Source organism: Artibeus jamaicensis, unplaced genomic scaffold, assembly GCF_021234435.1.
Source record: "Artibeus jamaicensis isolate MK-2021 breed Jamaican fruit bat unplaced genomic scaffold, CSHL_Jam_final contig_548, whole genome shotgun sequence".
Classification (NCBI taxonomy): Eukaryota; Metazoa; Chordata; class Mammalia; order Chiroptera; family Phyllostomidae; genus Artibeus; species Artibeus jamaicensis.
In genome coordinates this window covers 1,399,051-1,424,077 of record NW_026521883.1, presented here as the reverse complement: position 1 = coordinate 1,424,077, position 25,027 = coordinate 1,399,051, and the positions used below count along the sequence as shown (strand labels likewise).

Here is a 25,027-nt window from a genome sequence, read left to right as displayed (position 1 = left end):
CCTCTGAATACACCCCTGTAGTTCTGAGAGGCCTTAGAGTGCAGGGCTGATGCGTTTGCAGCTTACAGTCAGTGAGGCCTCTTAACTTACTCTGATGTGCCTGTGTCTTGCCAGAAGAGTGAAGCACTTCTGCTAAATTCCAGGAATGCTTTTTCAGTCCTGCATGAAAGCCAGCGGGACTGCTTATCCTTGAAGGGTCATCAGTGCGCCAAAGTTGAGGTCCCCAGCTGTCAGGCATGACTTTGCTAGAAGGGAGCTTTCTTTCCTGTGACCCCAGGTCCTGTGGATAACTCTCAGTCCCCACGGATAACTCTCAGTCCCCACAACATGCTGCTCCTCAAAGGCCAGTCAAGGCGAAGTATATTGTTTACCCACGTTTACCTAAAGGCAACCAGTCTGTGTTTTGATCAGAAGAGAATAAGAGGGATCCTTTTGAGTGTGTTAGAAACAGGTCTTCGCGTGGGTGAATGGGAAGACAACGTGCAGAGTGAAATAAACCAGTTGTGCAAGGATAGATAACATGTGATTCCACTTGTATGAGATACCTATAGTAGTCAAAGTCACAGACACAGACAGTGGAATGGTGATCAGCAGGGGAGGGGGCGAGGAGGGGACGGTGTTACTGTCTGATGTGTGCAGATGTCAGTTTGGAAACATGAGAAAGATCTGGGGATGAACGGTGGTCGTGGTTGCACGACATTGAGAAGGGACTTACTGCCACTGAACTGTACAGTGAAATGTTAACATGGTAAAATGATGCTATATATATTTTACCACAATAAAAATGACCAAACAGACCCATAAAGAGGGGGGGAAATGTTTGATTACCTGTGTGACCAGAGGTGCTCCGGGAGCATAGAGTCCCTTGCTCACTGGAGATTTGAGCTCACGGTCGTTCTCTGAGTCAGCTTGCCGTGAGCAAGGTATAGGTGACAGTGAGGGGAGTCTTTGGTTTTTTCTTGACAGTTTTCTCCATTGAAGAAGTTTTACCAGCTTCACACAGATGCCTTTACCAGTGTTTGAGCCACTGTTCCACAGATGCCTGGAGGCGGGGGCAGGGTGAGAAGCAGCCTTGTCCTCAAGAACTCCCGTGTATGGACCCTTGATTATACTTGCTTTTTAATAGTGATTTTCTTATTCTTTTATCTCCCCCTCCCACATCTGTCTGAGCATGTAGCTGGACTTTTCTAAGGAAAAACAAAACAAAACAAAACAAAACAGGGCTGTAATGCTGTTTGGTTGTACCAAAGTGGTCATGGCCTCTCTGGAGACCTAAATGAGAACTAGACCGAGGACCCAAACACCTAAGTACGTTTGTTCCGTATTACACTGGAGGTGCTGCCCCTGGCAACCCGAGGTCAGTTATCCAATTCAGTGCATTGGCTGTTTTGAGAAAAATTAGATTGGGGCCATAATCCACCAGCATTCTCTCTACAGTGTGGAGTTTTGTGTCTCTGTGGCTGTATTTACTTATTTTGCCTGTACATTTTCCTTTCCAGGAATCATTAACCAATGGCAACAGGAATCCAAGGATAAAGCGATTGCCCTCCTGTTAACTCACCTGCCTCTGCTGAAGCCAGGAAACCGCGACGCCAAAGTCGAGTATATGAAACTTCTGCCCAAGATCCTGGCGCACTCTATCGAGCACAACCAGCACATCGAGGAGAGCAGGCAGCTGCTGTCCTACGCGCTGATACATCCTGCCACCTCACTGGAAGACCGCAGTGCTTTAGCCATGTGGCTGAACCACTTGGAGGACCGCACGTCAACCAGCTTCGGTGGCCAGAACCGGGGCCGCTCAGACTCTGTGGATTATGGGCAGACGCACTACTATCACCAAAGACAGAACTCCGACGACAAGCTCAATGGGTGGCAGAACTCTCGGGATTCTGGGATTTGCATCAACGCCTCCAACTGGCAAGACAAAAGTCTGGGGTGTGAGAATGGCCACGTGCCCCTCTACTCCTCCTCATCCGTCCCCACCACAATCAACACGATCGGAACCAGCACAAGTACAAGTAAGTCCCCTGGAAGCCCTTCAGCGCAGTGTGGTTTGGTGACTGGCTGTGTGTGGCATGTTCCTCTGCAGTGTCTGCTATGAGCCCCCGTAACCCAGGGATGGAAGGGCTGATTGGAATTGGCTGTGGGAAGGGGATCTTCAGACCCCATTTTTGTTGGTCTTTTGGCTCTGGAAGGATGAAAATGCTGGGCAGGTAAAAATGATTGGTGATCCAAATTTGGATTACAACAGATTTTTAAAAATTAAAAATAAGAGAGAATAAGTGGTGAATGCCTTTCACCCACTTGTCTTTCACCCTGGGGTCTTGGATTTGCATGCCCCTGGGGGCGTGTGGTTTTCCAAATCTCCTTCTAACCCATGGTTAACCAGACAGCCCCATGGGCTTTATGCATTTTCTCTTTTTTCCCCTTTTTCTTTCATTTTTTTTATTCTTTCTTTTTCTATTTTATTTTTCACCCTGGAATGTTCCCATCCTTTGTTTGCATTTCCTGGTTTTATCCCCAGTTGTTGGGGCCACTATTCCTCCTGGCGGGGGAGCAGGTTTGCTAGCTGAGAATGCTGCTCTGTGCTGGGGCCTGGTGTGGATGCTGTGGCCTTCTCTCACTCAGTCTAACCCGTTAGGAGACGTGGATCGAGACCTGCTTTGCAGGGGGAAGAGCATAGGACAGCTTCCTGCTCTTTCAACCACAGAAGCAAAGTACCCTGCCCACAGCTGGGACAAGGGCTAGAGTCTTCTCAAAATGCAATTGGTACTTCTGTACAGCAGCAACTGGGGAGAGTGGGCCGTCCCTAAACAGAATTCCTTGATGCCAGCTAGCATGTGTCTGTGAATACAGTGTCAGTGCTGAGATCACTTCCTTGGGGGAAAGCTTTTTGCAGTTAGACTATGTGCCTGTCAGCCTGCAGAGACCCCCAATTAAAAAAGAGGAGAGTATTAAGAATTGGCAATGATGGCTTCTTGGCCTCTACGTCCACTTGGATCTTTTGGCTAATGGACCCTTTAAAAATGGCTTTCTCTAACACAGGAGTGTTGCATTATAACTACATTAATTGAAACAGTACCTTAGTGGAATAACCACAGAAATACTTAGGATACTGCACTGACAACGCTACAACATGAGATTTTAAGTTCTTCTTCTGGAGCATTTTCTCAGTACATTGAGATTTTGCTTCCTGGCAATTGCAATCAGTTTAGCCTAAATAAACTCATAAAATTTCTCAAAAAATTATTTTTCCTATATTTACATTTAGATATCAATACCTTGCACATTTTGAGAATTAGATGATTTTTGAATCAATAATTGATTAGGTAAGTGGTTCTGGTGACAGTGTTTTTCACAGACCAGTCACACAGGGAAGGGTTTCACCAGCCTCTGCGTGGTAGAGAGTGAAGGCTGGAGCGATTAAAGCAGACAGTGCGGGCTGGGATGACAGAGTTTCTTGGCTCAAGTTTCCTGGGTCAGCTTCAGAATCTAGTAATTGTTACCAAACTCACTGATAGCTGGGAGGGAGTCAAGCTCTGAGCTACTTGACCTCTCAAACCTTGGTCTTTTGTATTGTGAGGGGTTGAGTTTTACATCATGTGTCTTGAAATTAGTCTTGGGTCACTGCGTTTCTGTCTCTGCTAATGTACACATTCGGGGTCAGGTCTTGACAAGATTAATCCATTCGAGATGGTGTCAAATTATAGTATTTCTTTTATTGATCTCAATTGATTTTCCTAATGATAAAAATAATACATTAAATCAATCAGTACCATAGATCATAAAAAGGTAAATCAACAGCGGTAGTGTACAACTACATAGTGTTTACCACATGTTGGGTTTACTATGTGCTGGAACATTGAGGTGGAGAAAAATGATGTTTTGAAGGCATTAAAAATAGATGATGGAGCCATGCAGAGCTTTTCAAGGAAAGGATTAAGATAAGGTTAAGAGTAGGGGCAAAAACTAAGCCCTAGTATAACAAGAATCAACCTATTTCCATCTATTTAGACAGAAGTTAAATCAAGTGAGTTCTATTACGACCTTTGAGCTGGGCCTTTCTTCCATGAGATAAGAGAAGAAGGGGTTGGGACAGGTCGAGAAGTCCATTAAGCAACATAGGGAATTGCATCAGAAGAGAAGGAAGAATGGATTTTCCATACCTCGTTCTCCTTGTAAGGCTATTCAGGAGTCTGATGACTGAGAGCAAGAATGTGCGGATTGGTCCCTTCTGATCCCACAGGCTTATGTTGGATCAAAGTATTGGCTGTCACAAGCCATCCACAAGGTAACTTTGGTCAACTTTGTCTGAGCCGTCTCAAGCAATTCCAAACATCAGGTGCATTCAACCTGGCTAAGCATCTCCAGGTTTGCTTCCTGTCTGGTCTCCTACTGAGAAAGTAAACCATTCAGGAAAAGAGCCAGTCTCTCCTGATTTCCTTCAGGGCACACAGCGTTCGCCTGCGTGGAGGTCAATGCCGCCTTCCTTGCCCCAGACTGCCTTTCTAACCATCCTCCACTCTTCACTGGCAGACTAGGACCTGGAAAGACACTTGTTTCTATTCAAATCCTTGCAATACCAGATATTTTTGCTATCATTCTTTACATCCGGGTTTGAAAATAACGCATACACTAACCTTTGCAGCCTGATGTGAAGCAAGAACTCAGAAGCTTTGGGTAACAAAAATTATTCCAAAATGCTCCATTTGAACTGCTCCTTTCTATAGTCTTATGGCATATCTTGGACCTGTAGTATTTCTTTTATTAATCTCAATGGATTTTTCTGATGATAAAAATAGTACATTAAATAAGTTGGTATCATAGATCGTAAGAAGTAAATTAACAGTGATAGCGAACAACTACATAGTATTTACTACTTGCTGGGTGCTCTTCAAAACCCTTTACATAAACATTAACTCCTTTAACCCTCATAGTCCCATTATATGGATATTATTGTTACCCCATTTGACAGATGGACAGATTGAGGCACAGAGCAGCAAAGTAACTTCACAGATTAGCAAAACGGCTGAACTGGGGTTGGAATCCATGTCTGACTCTGAATTCAAGGTTACGTGCCTCTCCCTCCCATCACATCCTCAGAGATTGACTCCACTGGTAGCTAGTAGACCTTTGTTTTTCTCAAGCCCTGAATTTGCCCCCACGGAGAGCAGTCGCCCTCCAGCATCAGTGTCCTCCACAGCACACAGATCTGAGGCCCCGCCCAGCACCTGCTTCTACGTGACTCCCTGAAGAGAAGCTGTTCTCAGAGGAGGGGCTCACTTTGCATAGACCCATCTATTTCAATGTCTGGCCTCAGCCTTCTAGGCCACAGTTTTTGTCCACATGTTTACCTCCCTTTCCTGATTACAAACTCCTTGGGGGACAGGATGTGTGTATTTATCCTTCCTCCCCATCACCTAGAACATTGTGTGCTCAGAAAGTCACAGAAAGCTTGGAGATGTCAAATTCCTGGCATGCTGTCAGCTGCCACTCTCCCGTGGTAGAGCATCTCTGTTAGATAATATCTGACTCTTGCTAAGCCCAGATGTGGCCTCCAGACCCTCCTCCATGTGCCCCTTGAGGCTGCCACTATAACTTGATGAGAGATGGCATGTGAGCGAAAGCCAGTCTGCCCACCCTGCCATGTATGTTTGCTGAATGGTAGGGACTTATTAAATTCCACTGCTTGCTAGGCAGATGTTCTTGATGTTAATAAATTTCTAAAATAAACAAGAAAAGTGTCTTTGGGAATTTACTCAGTATTTGGTGATAAAATTGGTCATTTAACCTTCTGTCATAATCCTCATAGTGACATTTATTGTTACTCATGCTTTTCTGTGACTTGTTTTACCAACTTGAGCTCAATACTAACAGATACATACTATTATCTTGATTGTGGAGGTAGCTATATGAATTCATACCAAAAAATTAATGTGTACAAAAACTGCTGAGATCTGAGAAAGGTCTATCATCTTGTTTAATTGCATTGTGTTAAGGTCAATGTCCTGGTTTTGATATCAGGTTTTTACACTATAGTCATGGAAAGCATCACCTTGGGGGAGGCTAGGCAGTGGGTACATGAGACCTCTCTCTGTTGTATTTTGCAGTTCCTTATAAATCTATAATTATTTCAAACTTAAAAGTTAAAAAACAGAACTACAGAGGCATCCAGAGACTCGATATTCCTTGGGCTTTGGTCCTTGTTTCTTAGCCTCTCTGGGGGCAGAGGGCTGTCCATTTGTAGAAAAGATGGCTGCGCAGTGCCAGGGAGCCAACAGTTGAAGTGACATGCTTCGGGGGGCAAGGCGAGCGGTGGGAGCTACGTGGGTCTCAGGCACACTGGCCCCTTTGGGAACCCCTCATCTGCCACTGCACAAACCCCTCCAAGTCCATCCATCTTCCCCGTAGGCAGCCAGGGCCAACTCTTTCAGAGATAACTGTTTGGCTCAAGAAGTCCTTTGTTTTTTCCCTGCCCTTCACATTTTCTGTCAAGGCCACCAGCCACTTCAGACTCATTCCAGTCAGAATGCAAAAAACATCAGAACACCCCTATTCGGGGGAAGGAGAGAGACTGTACAGCTTCAGGCAGGCCCGAGAAGAAAAGACATCTTTGCAAGCGGCCTCTTGGAAACTGATAAGGAAGGACACGTCTGGAGACTCTGACTCTGTCTTGCAGGCTGCAGGTCGTCTCCATCCTTTTAAAGTTTCAGGGAATTATTTTTGTCTTTTACCAACAGACATTCTTGGTGGAAATTTTCTTCCTCCCTAAATTCTAGCCAACCTGGCATGTAACTGAAAAATTCCAGTATTTCCTTAACCCCTCATTTGCTCTTCAAGGAGGTAACTCTAGTTGCTTTGCTTCCTTTGAAAAGCATTTATAACAGCTGGCATGATGTATTTTTAGCTTCAGCTTCCTTCCCCTTTGGGGTAAACTTTTTTTAAGTCTGTCACTGGCCTTCCTGACACCACATCGTGAGGATGGCTCTGTGGTGGCTTGGAGGACCCGGTGTTGCCGCTGCGTAATCCTTCTCCCATTTCCAAGAGTCCAGCGATTTTACAGGGCTGTGTTTTTCCTTACCATGTCTAGTGTCTGTATTCCGGGGCTCAGGGAAGATCAGAAAAACACTCTAGCCAGCATGACGTCTGCTGGTTTATTGTGAGTCTGAGACTGCACTGCTCAGGAAAAGTCAGAGGCCCGCGTGAGCGACGTCCGTTGTGGGTCACGAGGCTGTGCCATCTGCCTCCGCTCCAGGGAAGTTTTTTAGATTCTAATGACTGTGAGGGCTATCAAACCCTGTGAGCTACCGAGGGAGGCAGTAGTGTTTCCAGTTCTCCACTGCACTTCAAAAATCGACAGATTCTGTCTGGAATAAGTGGCTTAAATTGGACTAGCCTAGAAGAGGGGAGGAACGAGGAGGAGATGGGTAGGATGCTGCTTTAAGGCTTGGAGCCCTGTGGTCTTACGATTTCCATTATTTCATAAACTTTAGTGTCACGCTCCACACTGAGTGATTGCTGTCATTCAATAAATTTAGTGTCGCGCTATCAAGTGCCGCTCCACACACAGCTGGATAAGGAGTAATTTAATCTTGTGTTTACTTACTTTTTACTTGTCTCACTTTTAGGATTTCCTGGGACAAACTCAGGTTATACTGAGGGAAGTTGTATTTTGAATATAGCATACATATGTGTGTGTATACATATATTTAAATATATATATATTTAAAGGTATCAAACATGTATTTGATATCTTTACTAGCAAGCAAATTAAACCCTAGGTTTCCTGATTTCAGGTGAGGATGAATCTTAGTGGCAGCAATGGCTATCAATTTCGAGTATACTTTCTGTCTTAAGCCCTGGAAACATTTTGCCATTCCCTTATCCACACCCTTGTCCTCAACATTCTGTTAGGTAAAATACAGTATTAAGAAATCTCAGATATAAGTCAAGTAAGAGAAGTGTATGGAGGTGGGGAGGCAAGGTAGGCAGGGGGTTCCAAAATCTGGAAAATGCTATGAAGGATTTTTGTGGATTGGAGAAAGGCTAAAATTCCCAGCATACTCTGGGGTAATCACTCTTTGCCAAAAGTTTGGATTGTTTCCACAGTCAAATTCCGTGGCTAGACTTAGAGAGTGGAGACACGAGAGCACAGGGCTTGCTTTTGAGATTTGTTTCGCAGCCAACCTTGCTGAGATGCCTCCTTTTAGAAAAGCCCAGCAAAACCCATATGGAGCGAAAAGATTTATAACAAGATTATTTTGTACTTTGGTTTTCTCCTTTGCACTGTAAGACACTTCAATGCAAAGGGAATTCTAAGTCTCTAAGTGACGTTTTAGATATTCAGGTTTGAGGTATCAATGATGAGGCAGTCTTGATCAAGATCAAGAACATGGCTGGGTTTTAAATTCCAGCTCCACCTGTAACTAGGTGTTTGGCTATGGACAAATTACTTGACCTCTAAACCTCCTTTCTTCATCTATAAAATTAGAATTAATTTCAGTAGAAGACCTCTTAATTGACTTGATCAGGATGGGTAGTTGGTGTGTTCATTACAATAGCCATTTCAAGAAGAGAACTATTAAAAAGGCGTAAGACCTTATATGATTTTAACTTGAAGAATAAATACATACCCTCATGTGCTTTCTTTTGTATTGAGTTATGAGCCTTTCCTTGGGCTCCCGACGGAGGCTGTTCCTTGTCATTACTGCATATGTCACATCCTTGATGCATTATTGTCTGTGATTTCTTTAAAATGGAGGAGGAATTTGAAGACATTTGCAAAAACGGAGTACAGAATCTTTCTAGATCCTGTTTTTTTTCTTTTTATAATCTAGTTTGTAGTTCCTATCACACTAAATTCAACAGGTTTTTAAGCAAAACAATAAATATTTCTAAAGCATGTAAGGGAGTTTTGTGCAATTACTATTTTTATAATTCATATGTCATCATTGCTGTTATCCTTTTTAATATTACATATTTACCATAATAAATACTCTGGCATAAGCAGATTTAGGGACAAACTCAACTGACTCCTGGTATACCTGCAAGTTGGCTGGTGGGAGCAAAAACACACAAGTAAATTACAGCTTGTGAAGACTCGATGAGCTGCAGGCATCAATAAGTAATCTAAAGGGAATGGAGAATATTGGTTGCTCCATCAAGTTGGTTAAATGAAGATGAGTAAAGAGAACTAGTTCTCAGGGTATTGTGTGGATTAAGTGAAAAATGTGTATGAAGCACTTGCCAGGAGGAAGATGCTCAACAAATGATAGCCCTCATTATTATTTCTGCACTGGCTGTTAATGCTGATACAGGAGGGTGCTTCTTCCACTGGCCCAGGCTCTGCAGTAAACGAGGGTGTAATGGGCTCCCTGGGGCAGCCCGCTGACAAAGGTCTTCCAATACACAGAACTGAAATCAAAACAGTTTGCTCAGCTCTACAAAGAGCTGAAGAGCTAGCCTGCCACAAATACCACTATCCCCTGAAGGCTTGTTTCAGTGATACATCTTACTAAGTACCTTAAAATGGACCAGAAAGAAAAAAAGAAAGAGTAATTGTTGCTATTGCTTCTTTGGGATCCATTGCTAACAGGAGTAATGTTTTAAATTAGTAATAAATGTAAGAACATTATTTGAGTTTATAAAAATGATCCTTAAGTAACAGAGCAGGATTTCAGGCAGATAAATTAGACATAAATACAGGCCAGCAGAATGTGGCCAGGCCGAGAGTGCCAAGTGTTGGTGCCACAGCGAAAAGATCGGGGGATTAGGAAAGTCACTCCGCCTCTAACTCTGTGCGATCTTACGCTCCCCAGGACTGGTATGGCTTTATGAAGGCATGATGTTGGATGACCGCTCAGGACCCTTTTCAGGCCTTTCATTCTGTGCTTCCAAGGTAGAATAGCCTTCGACTCACGGTGCACTGGTGATGAGTGTCCAGGGCTATTACACTGGAGTGAACGGGAGGAGGAGAATGAAATGCCAAGAATTTTATGCCGGGCTAGTCTAAGAGAGTTGCCACCTGCCAAAGCCAGGAGATCCTCCGGCTATATCCAGCATTAACCACACACTCCATAAGAATAGTACATGATTTTGGTCCCCCTCATTTTTCAAAGAATGCAAACACCAGTAACTACTGCCTGGAATGTGGATCTGGGAAGTTTGGCAGACAGGGACTGGGGGGGAGTTACTTTTCCTTCTGTCTTTTGAAGTGAGTACCATGTTAGTGCCATATATTACCTGTTAAAAATAGTATGTGTATGAATAATATAGGAAGATGTTAATGAAGAAAGGGAAAGAAAACCTTTTAAAGGAAAACTGGTAATGTAGCCCAGAGTAGTATCAATAGCGAGGGTGCTCTCATGAGTTCCTTGGTCTGTGCCATATAGAAAGAAAAGAAAACTGGCAAAAATTACAGCTAAAGATCCTGGCGGTGCTGAAACTCCAGGGCGGGTGGAATCCAAATGCGGGTTTTCTATCTTTCTGAGTTTAAAGATAACAAAATGGGGGCTCGCCAGGGCAGTGCCTGGTGCCCAGACCGCAGGCCTCTTGACAGCTGATCCGGCTCTGTGATCGCTGTGTCACCATGATGGGGTTCTCTTGGAAGAAAAGAGGACTGTTTGAAGGTTCTTTGTTTTTTAATCTTCACCCAAGGAGATTTTTTATTGCTTTCAGAAAGGAAGTGGGATGGGGAGAGAGAAAGGGAGAGACATCGATTGGTTGCCTCCCATACATGCCATGACCAGGGAATTGAACCCATAACCTGGGTATGTGCCCTGACCAGGAATTGAACCCAAGACCTTTCAGCCTATGGGACAACGGTCCAACCAAGTGAACCACACCGGCCAGGGCTGACGATTCTTTGTTTTAAGAGATCCAGTAAATATTCAGCATGTTACTGGTCATATTCCCATACTACTAATGTTGGACATTTCCACAGTGGGAGCAGGGTCATACAATTTGGGTTTTTATTTCAAATCTACTGTGTTTTGTGTTAAAAACACACACATACACACAATAACAACTCTTGCTATACCCAAGTTAAAGTAAAGTCAGGCATGTGTCTTAAGGTTTCCCGAGAGGCAGACCCTTAGTGGCAGCAATGGAGAGCGAATACACCCAACTTTCTCAGTGGCAAAGGGGTGACAGTGGCCAGCACTGGGAAACTGAGCACACTCTCCCAGCCTATCACTGGTGTTGAGGTGGGAAGCATCTAGAAGAGAACACACACTCCGTACAAGTCTCCCCTTTTACTCATGGACGTGGACGACAGTGTGGTGATTGCTGGGGCAGGGAATATAAGGGGACTAAATGGTAATGGAAAAATACAATAAAGATTCAATAGAAAAAAGAAAAACAGAAATGACCTTTTTGAATGAAATTTTTTCATTGGCTAAAAGTATAATTTGGGGTATAAATTGTCTTGGTTTTTAAACAGTCTTCATTGGTGAGAACTCTTTAAAATCAGGTCAAGGGCCTCGGCTCCTGAGATTCTCTATCAAAGTTAACCTACAAAGTATTTTAAAATAACAAATATTGGGAGGATTTCATTGGGTGATTTTATTTTGCCATTTGTAGAATAGTTCTCTGCTTGGTAAATTGGAATTCTTTAGGTGACTTTGTTGGTTTTGGTTTGCTGTTTTAACAAGTCACGTTCATATGGCTTTGGGTGGGCAGGGCAGGGGGCAATTCTAATTCCCACCTCAGGCTGAGCGTGTGCATGCAGGGTGAAGTCTTCCTGAACATTTTCAGGAGCTAGAGAGAGCGCGTGCTGAGAAGAGACGTTGACGGGAGGGCTTGGCTAGAATGATGCCTGAGTCTCATCCACCAGGTGCATTGGGAGGACACTCAAGACTGCAGCGTGCTTGGAAAGTTGGAAGAATTCTAAAGTAGTCGTTAGGCCTCACGGAAGCAGGTTGTGAGAAAGGGAATTATTCACATGTGTTCATCATTTTCCAAGAAATTATCCTGTGCCTGTGATATTGTTATTAACTCTACTGGGTTTAGCAGGATAATCTTAATATCCCAACTCAATGTTTATTATTCTAAATGCCAGAGCTCACTATGAGTACAATAATGGCATCTTTGGGTAAAAGTGTCTACATTTGTATGTCTGTTTACTTTTGGCAATGGAACTCCAAATTCACCTGGAATCTCAAAGCAGTGTTTGCTTCACTTCAAAGTTTGAGAGTTTTTGATTCCCAACAGCGTCTCAGCTTTGGTTCTGATGGCGCCAGTATGACTGAGACCAGCCAGTTCCTAAGTCTGGGTTTGAGCTGCAGGTTCTAAGTTCAAGGTAAGCCTTGTTGCATAGCTCACTGCTGTTCAGGAATGAGTATTATTAGTGCTCAGAGAAGGTAGCTGTGTTGAGGCTTTCTCTTCAGTCCTATGAGATTTGTGAAAAAGAATTTAAAGCTTCGTATGGTCCTATTTCTTTCCCTAATGTTCTGTCGGTGATCTTCCCTCTCTTGCTAGACAGCTGCATAATTTTTTGCCTCTGGAGTTGTTCTCTTTCTCCTCTTCCCCAGCCACTCCATCTGCATGCAGTCCAGAGAGTAGGCTAATTATGGGGTGCTGGGGAAGCAGTTGCTCAGAGAAAAGCTCTTGAAAGCTTGACTGGGGTCGCTCAGCACCAGGGTCACACTTGTGGCTACCTCCTCATTCACGTCCACACATCTGCACTGTGCTGCCTTCCATCCTTTTGCAGTTGCATGAACAAGCTTTTTAGAAAGATCAACACAAGAAATAAGGGCTTTTTCTTAAAGGACAGTACAAGTAGACAATTTCATGTTCACTTCTTGGGTCTTCACACTGAAAAGTAGCCACAAAGTGGCCAAGAGAAAAGATATATTCCTGTCCTTAGCCAAGGCTTTTCATTTTTGGCTGCCACTGTAATGGCCTAGGAACAAGAAGCTTTATACACTCAGGGTCAAACTCCCAAACTGGTGTGGTTGAGCTAAAAGGCTGCTGAAATTCTTTGACCCAGGAGATGGCTTCTGCTGGCACTTCATCATATTGGGTAAATGGTTTACTTCCGGAAATGTCGGCCCTGTGAGACCCTGTGCCACCCTCAGTGATATGGATGGAGAGAAAGGAAGCATTTAATGGTATAGTTCACTTAAGAATCCAGACTTTGGGAAAGAAGGATGCAGAGGAACATCTTCCCCCGCCCTGCCTCTCCCTCTTTTTAATCAATTAGCTTCGACTCAGCCCCTTGGAATCACCCAGACTGGCAAAGATCTGAACGGACATTTGGCTGAGCTGTTGGAATGTTAGAGGAAACCTGCTTACTACCTAGGTTTACCTTCAACCTAAAGACTATAGAATCCCGATGCCAAGTCTACCCAACTGGAGCTTTGGTGAAATTTCTACCTCAGACAGGTCTGATGGTCACGAGGATTCCACTGAGAATCGTCTCTAAGCCCATCACAGAGTGGAGTTGGCATCTTTGTTGCTGGAGATGTTTGCTTTCCTTAAGTTCTGTCGTTGAAACATATGTTTGACCTTCCAGAATTACACTGACTCCAATCTGCCTCCCAAATCTAGCAGTGGGCATGGCCCAGTTTCTTGGATTGAAGGGAGTGTTGTGTAATTGCCCCCATACTTCTAAGCATTCGGTCCTTCGTTATGCTCTGGCTAATTCAAGAACATGTGCTGCTAACACAGATCTGGCAGAGTCACTAATGTAGTTGACAGCAGAATCAGTCTAGAAAAGTCTCAGGTAATACCAGGTTGCAGTTCAGAGCACATGCTTTGGCCTTATACCGACCTAGGTCTCAATCCCACTGATTACAAGCTGTGCGACCGTGGAGAAATGCCTTAACCTTTCTCGGCCTTGACTTCTTCATATTAAAAGGGAGTAATAGTCACCATCTATGATTGTAAAAGTCCTCACCGAGTCTAAGTACTATCTTTGTTGAAGACATCCTCCCTGTCTCCTGTCTTTGTACTCCTCTTGGCTCCAGTTACCCTTAGGCTAGCCCTCCTTCAAAGCGTGTACTCCTTCAGTTCTTGGTGATTTTCTCAAATTTTAAACATAATTGCCACCATTTGTTTTCTGTCTTTTCTCTTCCAGAAACCCCTTTTAATTATATAATAACTCTTTTCTATTGATCCTCTCATTTCCTTAACTTTTTCTCTCCTACTTTCAGTCTTTTTGTTCTACTTCAGAGGTGGCTTCTGTAACTTTATCTGCCAGACTTACTATATAATTTTTTATCTCTGCTATGATATCTCTTAATTGCAGGAGTTCTTTCTTATCCTTTGACTGATCCTTTTTGTATTGCATTCTGTTCTTGTTTCATGTTCAGTTGATTTTGGGAGTCTTTTTCTGCTCCCTTTGTTTTTTGTTTTTCTCTGTTGTTTTTTTTTGGTTTGTTTTTTGGGGGTCTTTTTTTTGGACACTTTCTCAAGCAAGTGTTCTTTCATTTAAGCAGAAGGCCCTAGAACTTTGTGTGTGTGAATTTCATCACAGAGAGATTAAGTAGGGACTGGGCCTGGCTGTTGGTTGGGGACTTACACATATCACCAGCTATAATTCTTTTTTTCATAGATTGCCTATTTCCCCTACAGGAATCCTTGTCTCCTCCTGGAAGATAGAGGCTTGGTTTCCAGGCTTCTGAGGACTGTTATGAGAAAGGTGCTAAGATGAGACTCACCTGGTTTTATGGAGCAGGAGAGAGAAACTCAGGGTCTCCCTGTACCTTAGACATACTTTCTACCAAGGCTCCTATTTTGGGCCCCTCCCTGTACCTCTGCCCTCAGAGGTACCAGGTCTCCGAGTCCTGAACTTCTCAGGAGTTCTGCAGTGGGAACTGTCACGATCCCCCCAGCTATGGACAGACACGTTACCTTTCTGTGACCTACTTAGTTGTCCCAGGTCCTTCTGTTTTCCAGTTTCCACGATTTTGTTGAGTTCAGTTGTTCGCTGATACCCACTGTCATCTCCTGTCACCTCTTCCTTTGCATCCTTTTCCTAATGGGTTTATGTCTGCTGTCATTTTAGTGAGTTTCCTGAAGGAACAGTGTAACATGTGCATAAATTGCAAGTTTTTTAAAAGTTGCTTGTTTATTATCTGACTCCCCACTTGAATAGAAACTCCAAGAGGTCAAGAATATGGTTTTGTCTTCCTGTTGTCCAAAACACTGTCTAGCATATTGTTAGATGTTGAAGAAATTTTTGCTGAGTGAATAAATGAATTAATGACATGTAATGTAGATCTCTTTGTACAATGGCTATAGCCTGAGAAATAACTATTTTATCTTAATTTTTTTAGTCTTTGAGGATTAGGTAATGAAATAAAACTTTATGCTACTGATAGCCATTGCTTTTAAATAAGAATAAATCTGTCTCTTAAACTAATATCTTTAATGGGGAGTATCTGAAATAGCTTTACTTTTCCTTACAAATCTCTCTTCGAGATGGAACTTTTCCTGATAGTTACACAGTTTACAACATTGTACAAACCTATCAGCCTCAACATTTAGGTCCTGCAGTGTATTACTCTGGTGTTAAATGAGGGATTATCTGTTTTATATTATCACAGATCTATAATTTTACCCCTCCCTGTCAGTGACATTAGTATGAAGACAAGTGGCCATTGGCATAATGTGATTTATGAAAACCAAAAACATTGAGGTTGTAGTCTTAGCTTCAATATCAATTCCACTGAGTTATCGTTGGCAATTGCTCTCTCTCTCCAGCTCTCTCATTCCTTAACTAATAAAATGGCAATGTGGGTGGATGAGATGATTCCTAAATCATATTTTTAAAGTCCCTTCCAGCTTTAAAGTTCTGGAACCCTGAGATAATTAGGGAGCAAGTAAATGAGGGGAACAAATTGCAGTATTATACCATCCAGTCTTCCGAAAATAATATTTTTGGAGGCAGAGCCTAGGAATGTGGCACCATCATTAAAATTCCATCAGGACCAACTTCATCGGGCACCTACACAACAGCAACATCTATGTACTGCTTCTCAGTACAACGCTGGCATTGCTCTCTGCCAGTTCTCTTGAGGGCTCTACTCAGAAATGAGAAGCTCACTGCCCAACCCACTGAGCACCTGGTGAGTCAGTGCTCATTTCAGGAGGAACCATTCTTGAAGCACAGCTTTTCATGTGGGGAAACATCAAATGAGTATCTTACATTTTTGAAGGAAGGCAGCGGGGAGGGGAAGGCTGGTTGTTTCTCTTAAGTCTGCTGCTCCTCCAGCATTTAATTGAAAATGAAAATATTCTGATTTGGCTTTTCATGCAGATGCTTGCCTGATTCTGTCCTCAGAACACCCACACAGGACCAAAACCACCAGCTTTGGGAGCCATCTGGGGAAAGCCCAAGTGGGCAAGAGAGGCTTTCCATGTGGGTGAGCAGGTGATTTCAAACTCAGTGACAGAGACCCTTCATGCTGCTGCACGGAGCCCTGGATTTAACATTACTGCACGGTTTAGCCAGCTCACAAGGAAGCAGCATGCGTGTTTACCACAGAAGCGAGGGAGAGGAGCTTTTTAGGCTTTCCTGTGTTTCCCCTGATACTGTCACCCTAACATGCAGGGCCAGGATTCAGAGAGGCATCTCGGTCCTGGTGTATTCCCACCTCCTCAAAAGCTCTCATTAGTCCTTGAGATACTGTGAAAAATTAATTGTGAAATTGAAATCACCTAAATTTTTTACTTCCTTGAGCAATTCTTCACCTTCATGCAAAGTGTTACTTAGAATATTAACACTGCCTTACGGCTCCCAACTGCTGTGTGCTTCTAAATGATACAAGGTGATGTCTTAATAAATGATGGAAGACACTGTTTGCATCTGTGCAGTCTTGTCTTTTATTATACTCCTTTTGGCATCTGTAGCCCTAGTGACTAGCACAATGTCCTGTGCATAGAGATGCTCATTGTTGACTAAGGGAATGAATAAGGAGGTTAGCCTAAAGTCTTTCTCTAGGAAGGTAACAACTCACATATTTTCATCTCAAAAGTAGCTTTTGTACACATCGTAGTGGGCCTTCATCATCCTTGCTAGTATCCAGAGTATGCCCAGGGGAGGGCAATGCTTAGCAAAATTGGGTGGGTGGGTGGATGATGTGGGCAGCATGTGACCCCACAGCAACCCTGGGAGGTAGGCAAAAGAGGTACTACTGCTGTTTTAACTGGTTTCTGCACAAGTACACTGAGATCCTGAGGCACCAATGGACTTGCTTAGGGTTTTGGATATTGAGAGTCCAGTGTCAGGGGCTGAAAGTCTAAGCCCAGAGTTCCTTCTATCACAAAAAGCCATGTGGTATTGGGTTTAAGAACACAGGCTTGAAAGTCAAAGAACCTTAGACTTTGACCCTGGTTCTCTCTTGCACCTTCTCAGTTAAATGATCTTTGACAAGTCACTCATTCTCTGTACCTCAACCTCCTATCTGTGAAATGTGTGTGTTGGGGGGAAGAGAGAATAATAAGAGACCCTACTCTGGTAGACATTAGATGAGAATTATATGGAGCAACATGCAGAAGTATTTGGCCAAGTACCTTATATTGGCAAATGGTAGCTGGGATGTTGTGCTTAGTCTCACATGGCCTCCTCTTCAGAGGACGAAGGACCAGGAAGGACCGGTCTTTTGGGTTGCATTTGGGGAAATGGTAGTATAGTATCCCCGGCCCCAAGCAGTTCACAAAGGAGGCAGAACAAGGAGACAGAGCATTCGGTCATTCACTCACACTTTCATGAGAGCCTAAAATGTGCAGGAGAAATGAGAGCACTGGGCTGAGCCAGGAAGGGGGAGGAATGATCTAATTTAGTGCCTTCCCTTCTCCAGAATCTAGCCTGCGGTGAGCAGCTGGCAGTTCCTTCACCCCGACACCCTGGCTGGCTGTTCTATTGGTGTTACAAGTCAGGCTCTTAAGAAATATGGAGAAATAAATAATGTGGGGAAATATCTTGTCCAAATGGGAATGGCACTGCATAAAGATGCTAATAAATAACATCACAGAAAATTCGCTCAAAGAGTGGCTGAAAGATCATCCATTGGGCTGTAATGGCTTTTTTAACATTGTGCCCTCAGCTTTGAGAGCTTGGCACATCATGGGCACTTAACAAATGTCTGATGAATGAATGAATGAATGAATGAATGAATGAATGAAAGATCTGTTCCAACTCCTTGCTTTCCATGTGAAGAACCCAATATCACCCACTCACATAATAGTTTCTTAACTTTTAAATTTCTAATTATAGTGGAGGTACTCAGAATCAGCAATAAGGACTTTGGGCTGCCAGTGCTTACCATTGTCAGGACAAAAAGAAGGCCCCATGAGATGTTTCTGAGAACTGAAATTTAACGGAAAAGAAGGCAATGTGCACACCCTGGCCCTTCAGAAAATAGAAATGCAGTGTGAGCACTTAAAATCAGGGGGAGGGAAGACCAGGTGGAGCCTGAGTCAAAGGAAGATTACTCTCATGGGGGCGGAGGAAAGTGGTCAGTGTAGATAAGGGTCCTGATAGAGTGCAGAAGGCACTGACCTGGTGTGACAGAGCATGGTGGGAAACTCATCTCTTGTAAATCTGGGAAACACTATCAGGTAAGCAGAGATATTTTTTGCACCACACATAATATGCCGGAAATACTCCATGATGTCCTTAGATTGGCTAGTACTTTGAGTTGATTTTTCCATTAGCAGTGTTGATTTATTTGGGGTTATTCTTACTTTGACAACTAATGACTAATATTTCTATAGCCCTTTACAGCTTGCAAAACATTTCACATTAAATAATTTGATATTTTCCCCAGTCTTATGATGTAGCCTTTGATATCCACTAATGCAGAAAATTGAGACACTGAAAGGTTAGATAATTTTCAACCCCAATCCCAAATTCTTCTCACTTCAGTAGGCTGCTTTCGTTTTGGTTGATGCCTTCCCCAACATCAAGAGAACACGTGTCAGCCTGCTAGTCAGAACTGGGTGTGTGGCCTGTGCTCTTAGCCTTCAATGTGCACATAAATTTCCTGGGATCTTAAAATGCAGATCCTGACTCAGTAGATCTGACGTGAGGCTGAGAGTCCAGCCTTTCTAACCAGCTTCCAGATGATGACAATGAATGCCGCTAGTTCATGGATCTAAAGCACAAGTTTTGCTGTTTGTAAATCAGTTACACTCTCAGCAGCCAAGTTTCTAGACTAGGAAAATGTGCTGAAGTTGATTCATAATGAGAAAGGGCTTGGGCTGAACCCCTGACTCACTCTTCCCACTTAGCAAGAGTGAGTGGCTGAAGCAAGAGGTTAGATACCACTTCTCAATAGTCCAAACGTTTGTCTAGGGAGTCTTTAGAAATTTCCACCTAGCTATTGTGTGAGTTGAAATTCTGGGACCAAAATATCATTTATTTTGACCAGGAGGGCAGGGCAAGAGTGATAAAATCCTGGACTTCAGAGTCTAAGTAAAATTCTGTATGTGAACCCAAAGCAAATGAGCTATGGGTGGGAGAAGCAATCATTTGTATAGTGTCTATTAAAATCCACTTGAAAAGTAAATACAATTGCCTCTAATCTTGAGGGCATGTTATTAAGGTCAGGAAGAAGCAGCAGCCAACCTGGGGAGGCTTAAGATGGCCAGGATGTGAGACAGAATTTGGAGGGACACTGAGACATGAAAATAGCCTAAGGTGGTGGTGCTCAGCCCTTGCTAGCCATTAAAACAACCCCGATGCAGCTAAAATTGCAGATGTTCAACCCTACTGCAAGAATTTCCTATTACTTGGTGTAGGAGGAGGCCTGGGCATCAGGGTTTTTTAAAGCCTCCAAGGAGGTTGAACATGCAGTCAAGGTTGAGAACTACTAGCCTAAGACAAAAATATGGCAAATATGACAAAATATCACAGGATGGGAGGTGGAATGAAGAGTGTGTATCTATCTATCTATCTATCTATCTATCTATCTATCTATCTATCCAATCCCCTTATTTGCAGTAATTATGTTCTATAAAGGTACTTTGAACACTAAATTTGCAAATACTTAATCATGGCTCCTAAGGCAAATATAGGGTTAGGTTCCTGTAAGACTCACAACATTTTCATCAACCAATTAATTCATAGCTTTGTGTTATGTGTGTTTCTATTTAAATACACACATATGTGTGTGTGCGCGTGCGCACACATATGGATTCGTTAACATTGAACTCAGAGCCAACAGCACTATAACTCAGGTGTGAACAAAGCTCATCTAATGCCTCCATTTTCTCCATAAAGCACATCACAGCCTCACTGCACACAGGAACACTAGCAAGCACCTCAGCACTATGCCATTTTTTTTAAAGATTTTATTTATTTTTAAAGAGAGGGGAAGGGAGGAAGAAAGAGAGGGAGAGAAACATCGATGTTAGAGAAATCATCAATGGGTTGCTGCTCCATTTGGGGACTGAACCCCCAACCCAGGCATGTGCCCTGACTGGGAATCGAACCGGTACTCTGCAGAATGACCCCCAACCAACTGAGCCACACTGGTCAGGGCAACACTATACCCCTTTAAACAGCAAAATTACCAACAAAAAACACCAAAGTTAGACATACAGGGCACTGAAAAGACCTCAAAAAGGATACTTGCTTATAGCGTAAGAGCTCAAACAGGAAGGCGGGCCAAAGTCTGTTCAGCCTCAGCCAGGAACATGGGCATCAGGGACTCCAAGTTTTTGCCACTTTGAGTATGTCCACGAATGACCGTGAAAATGCCGCGAGTGTTGATTTTGAGGTTACAAATACATTTTAGCAAAGAGGTGAATTTGCAAACACAGACTGTGAATAATGAGGATCGAGGGCATAGAAGACACATTACAGAGGAACACACAGACTCTACAGTTTGTATGACAGGTGACAGAGGGTCCAGAAGTGGCCGACCTGTGGATCTGGGCTGGCCTTGTGAGCTCAGTCCAGCCATCCTGAGAGTCCAACAGCCTGTTCTCCCTGCTGCTGGAATCCAAAGGCTCCTGATAGCCCTGCCGTCTCCCATCCAGTAAGAAAGTCATGCCTGTTCAAGCCCGTTCCTGAACCAGACCAGTCCGAGGGGCTGAATTATGCCAGGAACCTCATGCTTGCAGTGTCTCTGGAAGTCTTTTATTCCAGGACTGATTTATAATACCCAAGTAGATGAGTTGAGAGCAATTACGTAAATGTCGTTTCTCTGGGGTAGAGAAGAACAGTATGGTTTAAATGAAAAATGCAGTGCCAAGTCAAACATTCAAATCGTTATGTGTAATTACAGACCATAGTAAATCAATTTTACAAACACGGACCAATCTCACTGTGTTCCAACACCCACGGGGTCAGGTTGTGACAGTTTAGAATTTGAGAAGAGGCTGAAGTTGAAGTGAAAGCGGGAATTGGGGTGTGTGAAGCCTCAATAGCTTGTCTTAAATCACATGGTGATTCAATCAAATATAATTAAGAAGCCAGGAGACCCTAAACCATCCGGTTTCTCTTAATTAACAACAAAAACCATCATCTAATTAGCAATGTAAACTCAAATTATGGTTTTTTTCAATGGTCATTAATGTGTATTGTTAGAGTTGACATTTAGATCGAATGCTTTAATGAAAATAAGAATCAATTCGCTAATCAGTAAATTGGACTGCTAGCCACCATGCTGAGAATCTCCAGTTCTCATTCTTCTATCAAAGAACGAAGTTGAGAATTAGGACTGCATAATACATCTCCAATTATTCATAACCCTTCCTTAACACTACAAAGAAAAGGCAAAAAGAATGGTGCTCGATTAAGGCAAAGGTTCAGTTTCCTGCTCAGAGCAATACTGGCACCTGTCATGCCTGTGGCAGGTGGAGACCCTGACAGCAGTCGGATTCATGCGTCTCCTAATGATGCCATTCCTTGCCTCCTCCATGCCATTGCATTTAAGAGCCACTTTTCCCTCTCATCTGGGAACCTTTAAGCTCCCGAGTCTGTGAAGACTTGGCCTGGATTTCAGCTCAAGATGGGAGTTAGTAGACAAAGTTTTAAAATATTCTTTGTTAGCCCCTTTTAAGTAGTTGGTCCACTTTTCCTCTGGACAAGAGTTGCTGGTGGTGTCAAGATGTAAAAGAATATGCTGATGATTTGTCCAGTGGCTCTAGCCGTGGCCTTGAGAGCGGTGCTCAGAGCGGGGCTCGGTTGGTCGGTCATGAAACCCTGGCTGCTTCCAGTTCCACACTCAGATTGCTCTGCCATTGTTCACACTCAGTGAGCAGCCTGGGTGTTGTTAAACACAGGCAGCCACTGCACTTTTGTAAACCTGAGAAGCACCTCCTGGACAGGCATGTGAGCTGAGGTCACAAGTTACAATTTGAGAGTTATCTCTTTAGAAAGGAGGGAAGTTTTGTCCTCAAACACCTATCTCTCTGAGTTTCTCCACCATCTCTCTTCCTTAAACACAGTGACTGCAGCACTTTTACAGATAAGTTGGAAAACCACCAAGGAAATGCACACATCAATCCACTCCTGGGCACTTGCTTGACTCAATGATTTTCTTGACTTGGTATCATAAACAAAATGATTCCAATTCTGCAGCTTCGTCTAAGCTCATTTCTGGATGTCTGTTCACTCGCTATGCGGATAGAAATTCCATGGACAAACCTAAGGATTAAGTACATGTAGATATAATTACATACATGAAAAGAAACATAATGCAGGAAAGTACGAGGTTTACCCAATATACAGGAACTGTAGAAATGGCTGGGTCCATCCCGCAGTTCCTTGGATTGGTTTAAACATCTGCTTCAGTGGTGTCAAATTACTTCCATGGTTGATGTCATTGGTTTTGATAGAATGGAATGAGAGAATTTGGGCAGTTCCCTTTTAGGACTGCTTGATTTGAAGTTAAATCTGTGAGTCAAAATCCGCTGTTTTCTATAAAATGTGTATATATATAGATATTGGCTTCTTGTCTAACTTATTTCATAAATAATGACATTAAACAGCAGCTACTAAAATAGGTTTTCTACGGTATGACACCCAGTTTTGCCATTATAGAAACTGACAAGAGAGGACACATGAAATGTACCAAAGATTAATGCAGCTATAAATGTCTGCCAGAAACATTCTAATTTGCTTCTTAAAAGCCCAAATGTTTCAGTGATAATGTGAAGGCAGAAGTGCACATCTTTGCTCTGCCCCCAGGCCGAGCCCCCCGGGGAGTAATAAGAGCTGACACCAATGACAAGGACGCAGGTTACGGGAAAAGCCTCTCAGGTGCTTTTCCCGGCACCACAGGCTCTCACTTGAATCCTGTATGGAGACGAGATTTAACAGGGAAAGCTGTGTGTATTTGTCGACCTTGTTGTGTGGTTCTTTGTGGCTTTCTTCTCTTCCAGAGTCTCCATTTGTTTTGCTTTGTCGCACAAGCAAGTCTATACACTTTCTCTTCCCAGAGAGTGTGTGGCTTTCTCTTGGGCTTGTCGGGAACACCCCGTCCACCGACCGCATCTTGGCTTGGTAGGATGTTCTCTCTTCCCCCCCCAGAATGAGGTGGAGTCCGAAGCCCTGTGGGGGAGCTCGTCTTCTGGTGTCCAGATGTTGTGAGCGTTGGTTTTCCAAACCTTTGGACAAGAAGCAGAGAGCACGCATGCAGAGCTGAGGCATATAACCTTCCAGAGTTGCTTTTAATCTATTCCCTGAAGCAATGAGGGCAGAGCATGTTCATTTTAACCTTAGTAATTAATACTCTTCTTCTCCCCCTTACACAAATCTGTACTTGGCCATAAATGTGACTGGTGTTATTTTGTCTTTTATTGCATGATGTCACTGATCAAATACTCTGGTTTTGTTTTCTTTTTAAATATGTTCTTGCACTCCTATTAATCTTTTCTCCCCCAAAGATTCCTACCACAGGGCCTCAGATTACTGGTTGTGGTACCACAAAACCAACCAAAGAAGAGGAATCGGGGTCTAATATCATTTCACCACTGAGCCTTGCTAAAATGTCGGCTTTTTTTTTTTTTTTTTTTTGTAAAGCCAATGCCTGGAGTATTCATGCAAGTGGTTTAGCAGAACTCTGCTCTTTGAACATGGAAAGCCTTTAGTAGCAGTTCCTGCGATGCTCTGAAATCGGTGCTCTCAGAAGAATTCTTGGGCTGACACCTGAAAGGCACTGGATGAGCAGGCCTGAACCTCAGGGCACAGGCAGAAACACGCCCCCAATAGATGTGACACAGTAGCTCTGTTTTGCAGCTCGCAGTGGGTTGAGCTTTTTCTTCTTTAAACTTGACAAGTATCCAACTTTATCCTGCAGCAAAACATACGAATGATAGGTTGGAAGCCCATAGATGGGTGTGTTCAGTAAAGGTTCTCTGGTACTTCTGAATTTCTGTAGGAAGTAAGTCTAGAAAATACTGTTAAAATACACCATTAGCAACATCCAAGTAGAATATTCCCTGTGTTTGTTCTTAGCACATTGACACACACAGCATATATTGCCAGCGTAGAGAATTGGCCAGGACCTTATAATTCAGGAAAGAAATCCTAAGTAATATTTTAAAGCCATGTTCTAAAATCTCTAAATTAGAATTTCTCTTTGAAAAGTTCAGTTGTGCTAGCAATTGGATTGAGTCCTATCACCTGAGCACCTAGAATTTGAAAAATGGACAGTTTTCCTCTAAGAACAGCTTGTCAAGTTGGAAATGGGGAAACTAGCTTAGGAAGAAAATGGTTAAAAATTTCAAATGATGTCTATGTGGCTGAGTTCATAAGGTCCTCATGAGGGCGCGGAGCCCCAGCATGGGTGGAGAAGGCAGGCTATTTGGTTTGATGAAAGAGGATGCCGTGAGAGGTACGGGAACACTTAATGTCCTTTTTTTTTTTTTTTTTTAAAGTCAGCTCCAACAGTCTAGGCTCTAGACTCTAGAACAAAATGCTAAGCCTGGAAACAGCTGGAAGCACGCAGCGGTAACAATGAAAAGTAAGGGCTGACTGGATTTAAGGAAGCAGAATAACCCTGAAAGGCGTACAGAGAACGCTAAGCCCATGAGGCCTGTACCGTTATTGCCTATGGAAGCCTCACTCAGC

The 25,027-nt window shown here is 43.2% G+C and overlaps 1 protein-coding gene across 2 annotated transcripts in view; it reads left to right on the top strand.

Annotated features, from left to right (window-relative positions):
• Window positions 1-25,027, top strand: part of SAMD4A (sterile alpha motif domain containing 4A) — a 202,496-nt gene that overhangs the window by 121,457 nt on the left and 56,012 nt on the right. For both annotated transcript variants that reach the window (XM_037155563.2, XM_037155560.2), the window contains exon 3: window positions 1,500-2,018. In XM_037155563.2, the coding sequence (XP_037011458.1) occupies window positions 1,500-2,018 (519 nt within the window). The remainder of the gene's footprint in view (window positions 1-1,499; window positions 2,019-25,027) is intronic.